Genomic DNA, 14489 nt, shown 5'->3' with positions numbered 1-14489 from the left:
GGAAAAAGGCTTCAAATCTGCCCGGGTTCCTTGTTGTTTGTTTTTGTCCTTTTGCCCAAATGTGTTTTAAAAATACTAGATTCCAACATGATGAATTGTGGGAATGACAAAATGATCTTTAAATTGTAATTATGCCCAGACCAGAAAGAAAAAGTCAGTGCGTTTTTTTCCCAACACTAGATGGCAGACAGAATCTTCCTTCTGAGCTATCTGCAAGTTACTTGCCACAGTTAGTCACTGGTCTGATGTTTTAATTGTCTTCTGTTTTTGTTATCTTAAATCCTATTTCAGGAGAACATGATTGGTGATTTGGAGTTCCTTTAGGATTTTTAATGTTCACTGCATGTTTAGTTGTTAGACTTTATTTCGTCTTGATTGTCCTGCAAGTACAGGAAGTAGTTTTGTGTCTTTTGCTTTATGGAGAGTGGTCACCTATTTTCATTAATTGAGACATGCTGTTGTGTTTTATCAGCATAGTAGCAAGTTACATATTAGAATCAGAAAGCTAAACAGCTGTGGTTCTTTAGTAATTTTTGAGCTTAAATTTTCTGATTAACTGCTTCAGCACACAAGGCTGAAGACCATATAACATAACAAGTAAAATTAGCTGTTTTGTTCACACTGGATATCATGATTCACGTGACAATTGCATTGTTAGTAAGGCCAGTGGAAAATCACTGCGGATTATAAACTGCTAATCATGAGATGTTTCACTGGGGCTGAAGTGGGCTATGTTCATGGGAGTAACGGTTTGGATTACGCTTTGTTAAGAACGATTCACACCATCTGACTTGTTCCTCTAAAGTGTGCTGTTCAGTGTTCTTTCTATTATCATAGGTTGTTTCTTTTTATATACTGATGGGATGTTTCGATTACCTGAAAAAAATCCCATACCCATTGACAGCCATTTCCAAGATCCCTGAGTAGGTTGTATTGTCAGAAGAAATTGTTTTCACAATTAGAGTCAAGAGCAAATTTGGAAATTTGTTTTTCTTTCTGGTGTGAATGTTCTAAAGCTGATTCTGTGCTGACTTGCTAACACGGTGCTCTGTTTTCCGGTTAGCACTTTTCGTTTTTTAGGATCCTACTGAGCACGAGGAGAGATTAGTTCCGAAGTGGCACCTTGCTGTCATTTCAGGGCTGATCCGGGAACGTCTGTCCCCCAGCAACTCTAGGAACTACTCGTTTCCATTTTTAATTCTTTCTTGAGACATTGGAATCTGGCAACTTTATATACCATATCTAAAGAATAAATAAGAATATTATGTAATTGTAAAAATCTTAGTTTCATTAACCAAAAGATAAATTTCTAAGTGTTATTGAAAAATAATGAAAATCATTTTAAGTTGTACTGTGTATCATTATGCCTTGGTTAATTTTCTTGCTTTTGTTATTTACTTTGTTTGGGGACAATTTTATAAAACATTTTTCTTTGCTCAAATCTTCATTTTCATTTTCTAAATTCAAAGCTACCTTAATAGTTTCTTAGAGTTTGCATTGTAAAAATGTATTTCTACTTATGGAGCTGTTTAGATGTTTTGTTGTATGATTAGACATTGCAACTTGTAGTTATGAAATTAAAATACTTAATTTGGCATTAAGCCTGTGAGTACAAATAAAATTTTAAAAATTAAAAATGGAACTGAAGGAGGGAGGGATAGGAGAGCAGGGTGGGAAGTATTATTATGCTCTTAAAGCAGCATGCATGCAAAAAATGAGTAGATATGCAGGTAAACAAGTAGATACTGTATAAACGTGTATTAATTGTATGTATACAGTGAAGGCAAGTATACCACAATGTGTATCGTCTACTTGTGACAGTAGGGTGCTGGACTGTCTACAGTTGTCACTACCTACAGTGTCTTGATACACTTAACAGAAGGATAGACTTAGGACAGTTATTGAAGGACCATATTATTGTTACAATATAGGGAATATCAGTGGGGAGGAGAGAGGGTGAGGGAAGGTGATATGTGGAAATCCCAGAGCCTATGCAACTGTATCATGAAAAATAAAAATTAAAAAAAATTTTTAAAGAAAAGAACAAATTACAGGAAATTTGTTCTTTATGTAAATAAAAAGTATTAAAAAATGCTTAATTTGCATTAATCTCTTTTCAGATTCTCTGCAATGACTGTAATGGACGATCCACAGTCCAGTTCCATATTCTAGGCATGAAATGCAAGATTTGTGAATCCTACAATACTGCTCAAGCTGGAGGACGTAGAATTTTAGGGATCACCAGTGACTGACTTAGGCCTCACCAGAAACGTCGGCATCTTCCGTCACTGAAACGCATTCCTTAGTATTCTGTTGTCGTATTGTGTCATACTCTTGGCTCTGTTCCAGTTGATGTGTTTTGTACTAGAGTCACAACATACCATCAATCATATTATACATACTTAAGAATTCTACGTGTCTATAGAATGAATTGTAGCTATATCTGGGATAAAAGCCAGTGTTCTTGTAGCTTGATTGGAAGTTCTTTTAATGTCAGTCATTTGAAAATCAATGATGTTTGCCACTGATACATTCTTACAGAAATACGTTCAATTTGGTGGAACTTTAAGTGACACTCTGCACATAAACTTCATTTCTGGTTCTTGATAAAGATGCACTTAATTCCCAGTAGTATTCTTGACTTTCAGGGCCGTACAGTGAGAACAAATTCTACTTTATTAAAATCTAATTACATGGATTAAAAAATTTTTAAGACAGTCATTTAGTGTCTGTCTATACATGAATTCTGGTGTAATAAATGCTAATAAAATTATATTAAAACATTTATATAAATCTTTTCAAACTTGTTTGTTTCTGGCTCAGAGTTTAATAAGTTTTATGATATAAAATTTTATTTTTTTGAGATATTCTTCTGTAAGAGTAGACGGAAAAATGTTGTATAAAATAATAGTATTCTTGGGCCTGGCACAATTCCCCTGAGGTTTAATCCTTGATTTGCATGCACCAGGATCCCATATGGATGCCAGTTCATTTCCTTGGATGCTCCACTTCCCATCCAGGTCCCTGCTTATGGCCTGGGAGAGCAGTGAGGGATGGCTGAAAGCCTTGGGACCCTGTACCTGATGCTTGGAAGCAGTTCCTGGCTCCTGGGTTCAAATCAGCTCAGCTCCAGGCATTGGCGGCCATTTGGGGAGTGAATCAGTGGATGGAAGGTCTTTCTGTCTTTTCTCTGTATATCTGCCTTTGCAGTAAAAATAAATAAATCTTTAAAAAATAATAAAAACAGGGAGAATCAAGATGACAAAATAGGGTAAGGACGTGTTTAAACAGACTGATAAACAGGCAGTGTGAAGCAGAGAGGGCACATTTGTGGAAATAGGAGAGGACAGAATGACAGCAGAGGGACACTTGGAGACTGACAGACACAGGAAGACAGTGGACACAATGGTGTGGTGTTGCATTGACTGATACCCCAGCGGAATTCAGCGAGTGGCGATCGGCAGCCGAAACTCCACCAGCATCAAGGTGGGAAGCGACATTCACCAGGGGTTCACATTCTTTTTTCTTTCCGTCCTGTATCTGGGGGAATAGGGGAGATAAGGAGAGAAGCCACACCCAGCTTCCCAAACGCCTCTGCATCCTGGGATGGAGGACAGTCGCATGACACCACCCCAGGGTCCCTATTGTGGGGCATGCTGTGAGGGTCCTGCTCATGAGGTTTTGATAGTTCAACAGTTCCAAATTACCGGAAGTAATTCGGAAAAACCAATCTCACCACTCCAAGCACGACGAAATCGCTCCAGAATCCATTGGTTGACATAGTCCATCCTAGAATCTGTCTGCCTGGATATTCACTGCTAACACTTGGCCGGGGTAATTGAGCAATTTGTTCTGTCCTCTGTTGTACCAGGTGCCCTCCGCAGTCTGCAGTGTACTGCCGTATCCTCCATGTGCACCTGGATATGCTGTCCACTGCTCTGTCTGAGCCTCTGAGAAGGCCCAGCTCTGACTCATGCATTGCACGGGTAGACCATGGAACCTGCAATTCTTTTCATGGATGAGGTTCAGTTGGGGGGATTCCCAAAGAAGCTTTGTCTGAGGTAATCTCACACCTGATTCTTGTGTGTGCTTGCCAGTACAGGCTCAGACACAGCCTGTCACCCAAATCAGTTTGTATATATGTTGGTAGTTGCGATTGCTGGGTCAGTTCTGTCTCTAGCCCTGTCTTCTACATAAACCAATGGGTGTTGGTGTCCAGCCCAATCCTGCCCACAACATACTTGGTCCTCCTGCAAACCAGTGGGAGCTGCAGCCTACTTGAAGCGATCCACCATACCCCCATCAAGCCTGCCCCCTGCCCTGGTTCCCATGCTTGCTAGTATGTACAACAGATTGATCCAGTCTGTCCCACATCCCATTCTGCTTTCACACATGCCAATGAGCATTGAAGCCTAGTTCAATCCAAGCAACCCCACTATCCAGCCCACACAAGTGCTGGTGGGTGCCACTCTGTCTAGCCATGCCTGCCCCAGTCCTGGTTCTCATGCTCACAAGTGTGAATGTGACAACCCAAGAGGGAGGTGCCCATTGTTTCCATACTGGGCCCACTCGTACTCCTGGATCCTGAAATTTCCGGGTGGTTCTGCAGGTTAACTTGACAGAATCATTCAACAGTTGTCAGCATCTGCCAGCTGATGCTGTGGCAAAGCCCAACCAATCCACACCCACTCTGACTTATGCATGCACCAATAGGAACAGTCAACCCCTGTCTGGCCTCTCTCTGATCCAGCTCAAATGAGGCCAACAGATGTTGTAGCCCTGCCTGGTCTAGTCTGCTCCTATCCCAACCCACACTCTCCAGTGGGAGTGGTGGTCCATCAGAGAAGCCCCATGCAGCCCCCCTACCAGCTTTGGCCCCTCTCTGCTCCCCTCTCCCCGGCTGTCACGTGTGCTGGTTGGGTGTTGTGGCCTGGTCTGCCATGCCTCACCTCACCTCAGTATTTGCCAGTGGGTGCTGCAGCCTGGCCGGGCCTGGGCCACCCCAATTCCAGCTCATGCTGGTAGGGGCTACAGCCTAGCCCAGCCCATCTGGCCTCCAGTCCTGGCCCTCATATGAACTGCATGTGTTGTGACTGAACCCAGACCAACCTACACTCAATTCTGGTGCTCGGATTCACCAGCGGGTGAGATGAACTGGTCCTGCCTGGTTTGCCCCAGACCTATGTCAAATGTGTGCTGCTGGGTAACATACCCTGACCTGGTCTGGGCTGTTCCCTATTGTGGTTCTTGTGCTCACCTGCAGGGACTATGTCCCAACAGAGGGGTTTCCCTACTTCCTCCATCGGAACCTCTTTCAGTGTCCGATCCTGCACATACCAGTGAATCCATGGGCTAGCCCTACTTAGCCCACCTTCTGTCCTAGCAGGAACAGTGGCCTTTCCTGACTGGCTTTCAACCCATTCCAGTTTTTATTGTTGAGTATTACAGCCCAACCTAACCTGGTCCATACCCAGACACAGCTCACACCTGGCTCAGCAGGGGCAAACACCTAGCCTAGCCTGTCCTATACCTACTCTGGTTCTCACGAGCACCAGTGGGTGCTGGAGTCTAGCTCAGTCTGGCACACCCCAAACTCAGTCCATACTTGTGCTGAAGGATACTGCAGCCATGTCCAGACCAGAATGCAGCTCCTACTCTGGTCTCCATGGTCACTAGTGGGACCCACAAGCAAGCAAGAGCATCCCATTTGCTCCCCAACCAAGCCTGTTCACACCCATAGAGCTTGTATGTGCCAGTGGTTGTTCTGACCCAGCTTGGCATAGACCCTCCACTGTTTTGGCCTTTGCCTTTGGATGCTGTAGCCTGCCCTCAGTCCCAACTCTCACTGGTAGATGCTGCAACAAGGCTCTGCTTAGTCTACTCCCATCCCTGGATTGTGCAAACTAGTAGGTGTGATAGATTAGCCTGGCATGACCTGTGCTCCAGCCTGTTGTTTTTTTTTTTTTAAGATTTATTTTATTTTTATTGGAAAGGCGGATATACAGAGAGGAGAGACAGAGAGGAAGATCTTCCGTCCGACGATTCACTCCCCAGGCGGCTGCAACGGCTGGAGCTGAGCCAATCCGACGTCAGGATCCTCTTCCAGGTTTCCCACACGGGTGCAGGGTCCCAAAGCTTTGGGCCATCCTCGATTGCTTTCCAGGGCCACAGGCAGGAAGCTGGATGGGAAGCAGGGCTGCCGGGATTAGAACCGGCTCCCATATGGGATCCCTGGCATGCAAGGTGAGGACCTTAACCATTGCGCCATTGCGCCGGGCCCTCCAGCCTGGTTTTTGCACTTGCCTATGAGCTAAGATTTGTTTAGTCCTGCCTGGTCTGCCTCCTTCCAAAACCAACCTACAAGAAAGCCAACAGTTGGAGCTACCTTGCTTACCTAACCCCCAGGTCTGGACCATCACCACCCCAACTCTTGAGCTAACCAGCATGACTTGTATTTCCACAGGGTTGGGCCCACAGATCCCCCACAAAATCTACTCTTGGACCTGGTTTGCTTGTGCGCTGGTTAGTGTCATGACCCTGTGTAACGTGACCCATCCCCTGTTCCAACACCCACTCAGGCACTGGGATCTAGGCTTGCTAGACAGGTCCCCAGCCCCAGCCTTTGTGTGGACTGTCGTGTGTTGCTCAGCAATGTTCCATGCCAACAAACCTTACTCAGGACTCCAATGTGGGTTGATGTATCAGTCTGACCCACATAGATCCTCTGGTCTCCCCTGTCCAAACTGCCATGTCTCAGTCCCCTTACCTATTTGCAAGCACAGGGATCCTGTAGTTGGAGTCCCTCAAGATTCATTCCTCACCTACATGCACAGTGGCCTTATCCATGGGTGTCCCTAGGCAGCAAGTCCACACCCTCAAGACCCCAGAGTTTGCTGTCGAGTGGCCAGTGGGCAGAGCACGGCGCCAGTTGATGCTCTGGCTGCCTGCAAGCTGAGGATGGCAGTGGAAGGCGGAGCCAGGGACCAACCAGAGCTCCTGAGAGATTCCTTTACAGTGTACTTACCATGAAGGGTGAAACTTCTTGGGCCCAGGCAAGAGGCTGGGGCTAGGACCCCAAGCACTGAGTCTGGCCTGGCTCCAGAACCTCCAGCACCGCCTCCTCCCACCCCCCACGCTGCTGGGAGCTCCCTCTACCCAAGCTTCAGAGTTAGAGGAATGTTAAACACTTATTCTGATCATCAGTACAGCAGGATCGTCTGCTCCTGAGATAAGACAGCACTATGTGTCTCTGAGTCAGGTCATACTGCCACAGAAACGGTGTCTGTAGTTGCAGTTTTTTTCTCCTATTTATTTTTAATTTTATGATACAATTCTATAAGCTGTAGTTTCAGTATTTTGAAAGCTAGGAGCAAATATATTTGTGAATTACTTGATAGGTAGTAGCACACTGGCTTCTTTTATTATTAAGGAAAAATATGTCAAGATTTTCATTTTTTAAACCTGTTTTCGATGTCTGGTATCTTCTTAACCAGTACAGGAAGCTCAGGGTGATAATAACTTGGGATTATTTCTGAAGGCTAATATATTTGTGGCATCACAGATTTTAAGATTAAGCTCAATTTTTATTCTTGCATGAAAAGCTATCTTCATTTTGTATACATATTTAATTTTTTCTGTCTTTTAACTTACTTTAAGCCAAAACAAATTTCTAGCTCCTAAAGGTCTAACTTTACAAATACCTGACACTTAATAGCTGTTCACTAATTGAATAGGTTAATTTGAAATGAGTTCATTAGTTTTAATGATAGATGCCACGTTTTTCTTAAAATATTTTAGATTAGTAATTGTACAGATTGTATACTTGTGATTGCAATGTGTTTTGATATTTGTTTATATTATGGAATGATGATTGAGCCTATTAACAAGTCCATTATGTAGCAAATGGTAAAAACATTTACATTTTTGATAATTTTGAAATACACAGTGTGTCATTTGTTGTCGTCATCATGCTATGTGGAAGCTTATTAAAGCTCACTAAGGCTGTAATGCGTTCTGTAACCTATAGTTCTCTCTTCTCTCACGCTGTGGTCCCCAACCTCTGACAGCCACTACTGCTCTCTATTTCTGGGAAGGTAACTTCTTTCTCTTCCAAGTAAAAGTGACAGCACATATTTGTCTTTCTGTGCCTGACTTATTTTGCTGGATGTAATATCCTCTGGTTTCATCCATGTTATTGTAAATAAAATTATTCCTTCCTTTTTAAAGATTATATTCCTTTGAATGAATATATATGAATGTATATATGGATGTATATATAACTTTATGTTTTGAAAAAGTAATGATACCTAGGTTCCTTGCATATCTTAGATGAATACTGCTGCAGTACAGATCTCTTTAAGCACTGACTAACTCATTTGGGCTTGTACCCAGAAGTGAGATTGCTGAATCACATGGTAATTCTTAGCTTTCTGAAGAACCACAAAACTGTATTCCATAAATTAACTATGCCATCTACACAGCACAGGTTTTTCTTTTCTGCACATTATTCGTGGCATGTAAACTAACTTCCTTCCTTCCTTCCTTCCTTCCCTCCCTCCCTCCTTCCTTCCTTCCTTCCTCCTTCCTTCCTTCCTTCCTTCCTTCCCTCCCTCCCTCCTTCCTTCCTTCCTTCCTCCTTCCTTCCTTCCTTCCTTCCTTCCTTCCTTCCTTCCCTCCCTCCCTCCCTCCCTCCCTCTCTCCCTCCCTCCCTCCCTCCTTCCTTCCTTCCTTCCTTCCTTCCTTCCTTCCTTCCTTCCTTCCTTCCTTCCTTCCTTCATTTTATTTATTTGAAAGGCAGTTACAGAGGGAGAGCAGAGGGGGAGAACCAGCAGCAGGAGGGGGCCAGGGTCCCAACATTTTGCCTGTCTGCTGCCTTCCCAAGTGCACTGGCAGATAACTGAATCAGAAGCAGGGCAGCCATGACTGGAACCTGGGCTCATATAGATGCTGAGAGTCATCAGTAATGGCTTAACCAGTGGCGCCACCACACTGACCTGTCTTTCAGTCTGACAGGTGAGAAGTAAGATCTCGTTGGTTTAATTTTCATTTCCATGATGATTAATACTGAACATTTTTTGACATGTCTATTGACCATTTTGTATATCCTCTTGAGAAATGTCCATTTAGATTTCCATCCATTTCCTAATTGGGTTCTTTATTTTCTTGTTATTGGGTTGTTTGAATTCCTTATATCTTTTGGATATCAGCTCTTAATGATGTATACTGTTTGCAAATAGGTTCTTTCCTACCTGAGTTAGCTTGTTACCTTTGCTGTGTGGAAGCTTTTTAGCTTGATGTGATTCTCTTTGTTTACTTTTGCTTGCCAGTAGATTGGGTGGCATATCCACAAAAGCTTTGCCAAGACCTATGTGATGGGGCAGTCCTCCTGCCTCTCTTCTGGAAGTTTCACAGTTTAAGTTGTTACTCTTTAATCTGTATTGAGTTAAATTTTCTATCTGCTGTAAGAGTTCAGTGTCATACTTTGGCATTTGAGTATCTGATTTTCTCCATTGTGTGTTCTTGGCATTTTTTTGTTGAAATTGAGATAGGTGCTTTGGTAGAGCTGACATGTGCAGTGCTGGCGCTGTATACCAGAGCACAAATCTAGCTGTCTGCTGATGCAACTAAAAATGCAGCAGAAGGTGGTCCAACTACCTTGATCCTTGACATCCCTGTGGGACACCAACACAGAGTCCTGGTCCCTGGCCCAGAAATGGCCACTGTGACCATTTGAGTATCGAACCAGGGATTGGAAGATCAATCTCTGTCTACCTCTCTTTAGTTCTGTCTTTTAGATAAATCAATCTTTAAAAAGTAAATTGATTGACCCTGGGTGTGGGGAATCCTCTCATGGCTCACTTCCCTATTCCACTGCTCAGTGTGTCTGCTTTTTGTCTGAACCATGCTCTTTTGAGGATTAGAGCTTTAGAATAGATTTTGGGTCAGGTAGCTTGATGCATTTTGCTCAAAGTTACGTTGATGATTCTAGATCTTTTATAGTTCCATAAGAATTTCAAAATTGCTTATGTGGTTCTGTGTGTTTGGTATTTGATATAAATCGTGTTGAATGTGTAGGTGTTTTGGGTAGTAGGGACATTTCCACAGCATTCTTTCAATTTGTGAACATGAGATTATTTCTATTATTTGTGTTGTCTGTTTCATCATTACACAGATCTGTCACCTCTTTGGTAAGTTATACTTTTTGGTTCTAATGCAATTGTGAATAGAATTGATTTCATATATCCAGACAGTCAATATAATGAAATACTACAGATATTTGTGCTAATTATCTGTCCTGAGACTTGACTGAATTTGTTTATCTGTTCTAGCAGTGTTTTGGTGGTATATTTAGGTTTTAACATACAAATTTATGATATTATTAACATATGGACACTTTTATTTCTTCCATTCCTATTTATTCTACTTTTCTAGTTCCTTTGGCTAGAAGTTATGCATTCTGTTGAGTAGAAGTGGTGAGGATGGGTATCAGTGTGCTTGAATCTTAGAGGAGAAGCCACTGAACCATCATGCTGTGTCCTGAAATTATGCATATTTTAAAAGTTTTGTTTTTAAGGGAGGGAGAAGAGAGAGAGAGAGAGAGATCTTCCATCCACTGATTCATTCCCCTGAATGGCTGCAATATCAGGCTTAAGCCAACCTTAGACCAAGAACCAAGAACGCCTTCTTGATCTCCCAGTTGGACAGGAACTCAAGTAATTGAACAATTCTCTGCTTGTGTTAGCATTCAGATATAGGATGCAGGCATCACAAATGGCAGCTTAACCTGCTTTGCCCCTTCTGTCTCACGTACAGTTTTTCACAGTATCTGTCTCCCATGAATTTTTAAAGACCCCACTAGGTTTATCAGTGTTATTGGCCTGTCATTTTTCTTTCTTGTTAGTGTCCTTTTCTGGCTTTGGAACCACGGGAATGCTCACCTTGTGAAATCAATTTGATATTCCCTCCTTAATTTTTGGAAGTTTTTGAGAACAACTGGTATTATCTGACTGGTTATTGGTTAATTATGAATGATCAATTCCTCCTTCAAACCGTATGATTTGGGCTTTTTCTCTGATGTGAAGTTTTGAAATTGGTTCAGTCTTGTTATGGATTTGTTTTCTCTTAGTTCTCTATTGGTAGGTTGTATGTTGCTAGGAATTTATATATTTCTTCATAACCCATTTTTACACATAAAATTGCTTCTACTAGTCTCTTAGCATTCCCTTTATTTTTGTAGTATTGTTTGCTTTCCCATTTCTGGTTTTGAGTCCTTTTTTCTTAGCCTGGCTAAAGTTTGTTGATTGATTACTTTTAAAAAAGGACTTATTTTATTTATTTTGAAAGGTAGAGTCACACAAAGACATCTTATTTCGCTAGGTCACAGCAGTGGATAGCACTGGCCCATGTCAAAATCGGTAACCAGGACCTTCATCTAGGTAACCCATGTGGATACCAGGGACCCAAGCACTTAGGTCTCTTCTACTGCTGTTCCCAGGTCATTAGTAGGAAAGTGGACCACACGTGGAACAGCTGGGACTTCAACCCACATCCGTATGGGATGCTGATGTCTCAGGAAGAGGTTTAACCCACTACACATGCACATTGGCTTCTCTACATGGTAATTGTACACATGGCTTCACTTTCCTTATATAAATCCTGCTATATCACTTCCTTGTGGTGCCTGGGCCAGGTTTACAGCCATCAGCTGAGTCATCAGCTGATGATACTTGAGTCATCACCACCACCTCTCAAGATGTGTACTGGTGGGAAGCTGGAGTCGCAAACCGGTGGAAGTGTCAAGCCCAGGAGCTCCAGTCTGGGACATGGCAGTCTCAGCCACTGGGCTAGACAGCTATGCTGGAGCAGTCATCCTAAGCTGTTAAACACCTGGGTGATCTTTGTGGTCCAGCGCAACGTTTACCTTGAATGGCAGGTAAAATCCAGATTCTTCAGTAACTTCTCTAAGCTCTTCCAAACTCCTTTCACTTTGTACAAGTTTTAAGAGACTTGGCCATTTCTCTTATTTTTCATTTTTTTTCTTATTTTTTCCTTCATTTCAACAGGTCTATACAGGTTACCATGGATACAGAGCCTGGCGGAGTTACAGCTGGGAATGGCCATTGGAAACCCTCCGGCAGCTGGCTTGGGGGAGCTACATGAGAGATAACTGTAAGTGAAGTAAGCTGGGCAAGTCTTCTAGGCCATCGTGGGCTCAGGTGAGGGAGATGATCATATTTTAGGGAAAATACTGGAGATTTTCCTCCTTGGTAGTATCTTGCCTTATACTCTTAAAAATTAAGTTCTAGTGAAAACTCTTAAAAATTAAGTTACTGTTTTTTTTTTTTAACCAAACATAGGAATGTCTATATGTGTATGCACAAAAGTTCTTTGAAAAGCTCCCCTGAAATGTTTATTACTAGAAACTTTTTAAGCTTTGAGAGGCAAACACAAACACACACACACACACACACACACACACACACACACATACACACATACACAGAGCTAGAACTCCCATCTGCTAGCCTTCTCCCCAAATATTTGTGCTAGCTGGAGTTGATGGCAGGAGCTGAATTCAGTCCAGTTCTCCCACACAGGTGGAAGGGACCCAGCTATCATCACCTACTGCTTCTCGGAGCCTGTATTGGCAGGAAGCTGGAACCAGAAGCCAAAATGGGAGTCAAACCCACCACTCTGATGTAGGACATGGGTGCCTTGACTTGTGTGTTAACCACGAGGCCAAACTCCTACCTCTGCTAGAACATTTTGGTTGAAATGTGATGGTATCACTGTTTGTCCAACTGGAAGTCACAGATACCAGGTAACTCATGTTGGAATCTGGTTATTAGGCTTGTTTTAAAATTCCATTTTAACAAGCATTTATTTTATAGCAGTTATGCATCAGACATATTTAAGCCTGATTTATATGTAGCTGTAACGACAGGAGCTGAACCGATCTGAAGCCAGAAGGCAAGAACTTCCTCCTAATCTCACAAGTCTTAATGTCCTTATTAAGTGGCTAAGTAAGGTATCCTTAGGAACACAGATTTTGTCTTGATTATGCCACACAATGATCACAGAATATTTGGGAGAAGCCTGTGAATTTTGTTCATTTTATTTTATTTTTTTAAAATTTATTTATTCTTATTGCAGTGTCAGATATATATATATATAAAGAGAGAGAGATGAGGAGAGACAGAAAGGAATATCTTCCGTCCAATGATTCACTCCTCCAAGTGACCGCAATGGTCTGAGCTGTGCCAGGATCTAAAGCCAGGAGCCAGAAGCTTTTCCAGGTCTCCTATGCAGATGCAGGGTCCCAAGGCTTTGGGTCGTTCTCGACTGCTTTCCCTGGCCACAAGCAGGGAGCTGGATGGGAAGTGGGGCTGCTGGGATTAGAACTGGCTTCCATATGGGATACCAGCATCTGCAAGGCGAGGACTTAACCACTAGGTTACCACGCCAGACCCAATTTTGTTCATTTTAGGATGAGCAGTCAAACTCCAATTTCTTCAGATGTTTGTTATCAGAGAGGTGTTATCATGAGATGTGACATCTTTTGGTCCCAAGTTTATTCAACATTTGCCTAGATTTTGTTCTTGGTTGTGCTAAGAATTTAATCTCACATTTCCATAAATGAGAAGCCGTGAAACAAGGTCAACAACTGGAATGAGTTAGAGCAACAGCCACAACACCATCACCACCACCAACAAATTATAACACCATGAAAAAATACACCACTGAGTAACCAACGCATGGGTGACAAAAAGGAAACAAAAGTCCTTTGGAAAAAATGATGCCACCATGTAAATCATGATACAGCAATGAATTCGACAAGAGAAAAGAAAGTACTTTGAATAAATAAAGTTGAAATAAAAAATATCAAATATCAAAACATATGGGATGCAGCAAAAACAAAGAAACAAAACAAACAAAAGCCAACCAATTCAACCAGCCAACCAACTAACCAACCAACCAAACAAAAAACAGTATGGATTGGGTTAATGAAATTATACTTTCCATGATGCTTTCTTTTTTTTTCTGTTTTCTTTTTTTTTATTGTTATTAACATTATATTATGTGATACAGTTTCATGATGCTTTCTTTATATAAGAGAGAACGTATGGTATTTGTTCTTTTGTGATTGACTCATTTCACTGAGCATAATGGTCTCTTGTTGGGAACACCTAGTTGTAAATAGTATAATTTCATTCTTCTTAATAGCTGAATAATATTCCATGGAGTAGATGTACCAGAGTTTCTTTAACCACTCTTCTTTGGACGCACATCTGGATTGTTTCCCTGTCTTTGCTATTGTAGATTGTGCTGCTGCAAATAAAGGATTACAGATCTCCTTTTCATATGCAGATTTCATTTCTATCAGTTATATTCTTAAGAGTGCGATAGCTGGGTCATATGGCAAAGTTATTTGCAATTTTCCAAGTTTATAGTGATGTATAGTATAGTGATTTACAGTGATGGGTGATGGA

The 14489-nt window shown here is 42.0% G+C and overlaps 1 protein-coding gene across 5 annotated transcripts in view; it reads left to right on the top strand.

Annotated features, from left to right (window-relative positions):
• RCHY1 (ring finger and CHY zinc finger domain containing 1) overlaps positions 1-2787 on the top strand; it is a 28897-nt gene extending 26110 nt beyond the window's left edge. For all 5 annotated transcript variants that reach the window (XM_040967364.1, XM_040967362.1, XM_040967361.1 and 2 more), the window contains one exon: positions 2121-2787. In XM_040967364.1, coding sequence (XP_040823298.1) covers positions 2121-2252 — 132 coding nt within the window. In that variant the 3' untranslated portion in view covers positions 2253-2787. The remainder of the gene's footprint in view (positions 1-2120) is intronic.
• Positions 2788-14489: the final 11702 nt, after the last annotated feature.

This window comes from Ochotona curzoniae, unplaced genomic scaffold (assembly GCF_017591425.1).
Source record: "Ochotona curzoniae isolate NIBS_2020 unplaced genomic scaffold, NIBS_Ocur_1.0 scaffold_4506, whole genome shotgun sequence".
Taxonomy (NCBI): Eukaryota; Metazoa; Chordata; class Mammalia; order Lagomorpha; family Ochotonidae; genus Ochotona; species Ochotona curzoniae.
Note: the sequence above shows the minus strand (reverse complement) of the source record. Positions and strands in the feature narration are given on the sequence as shown.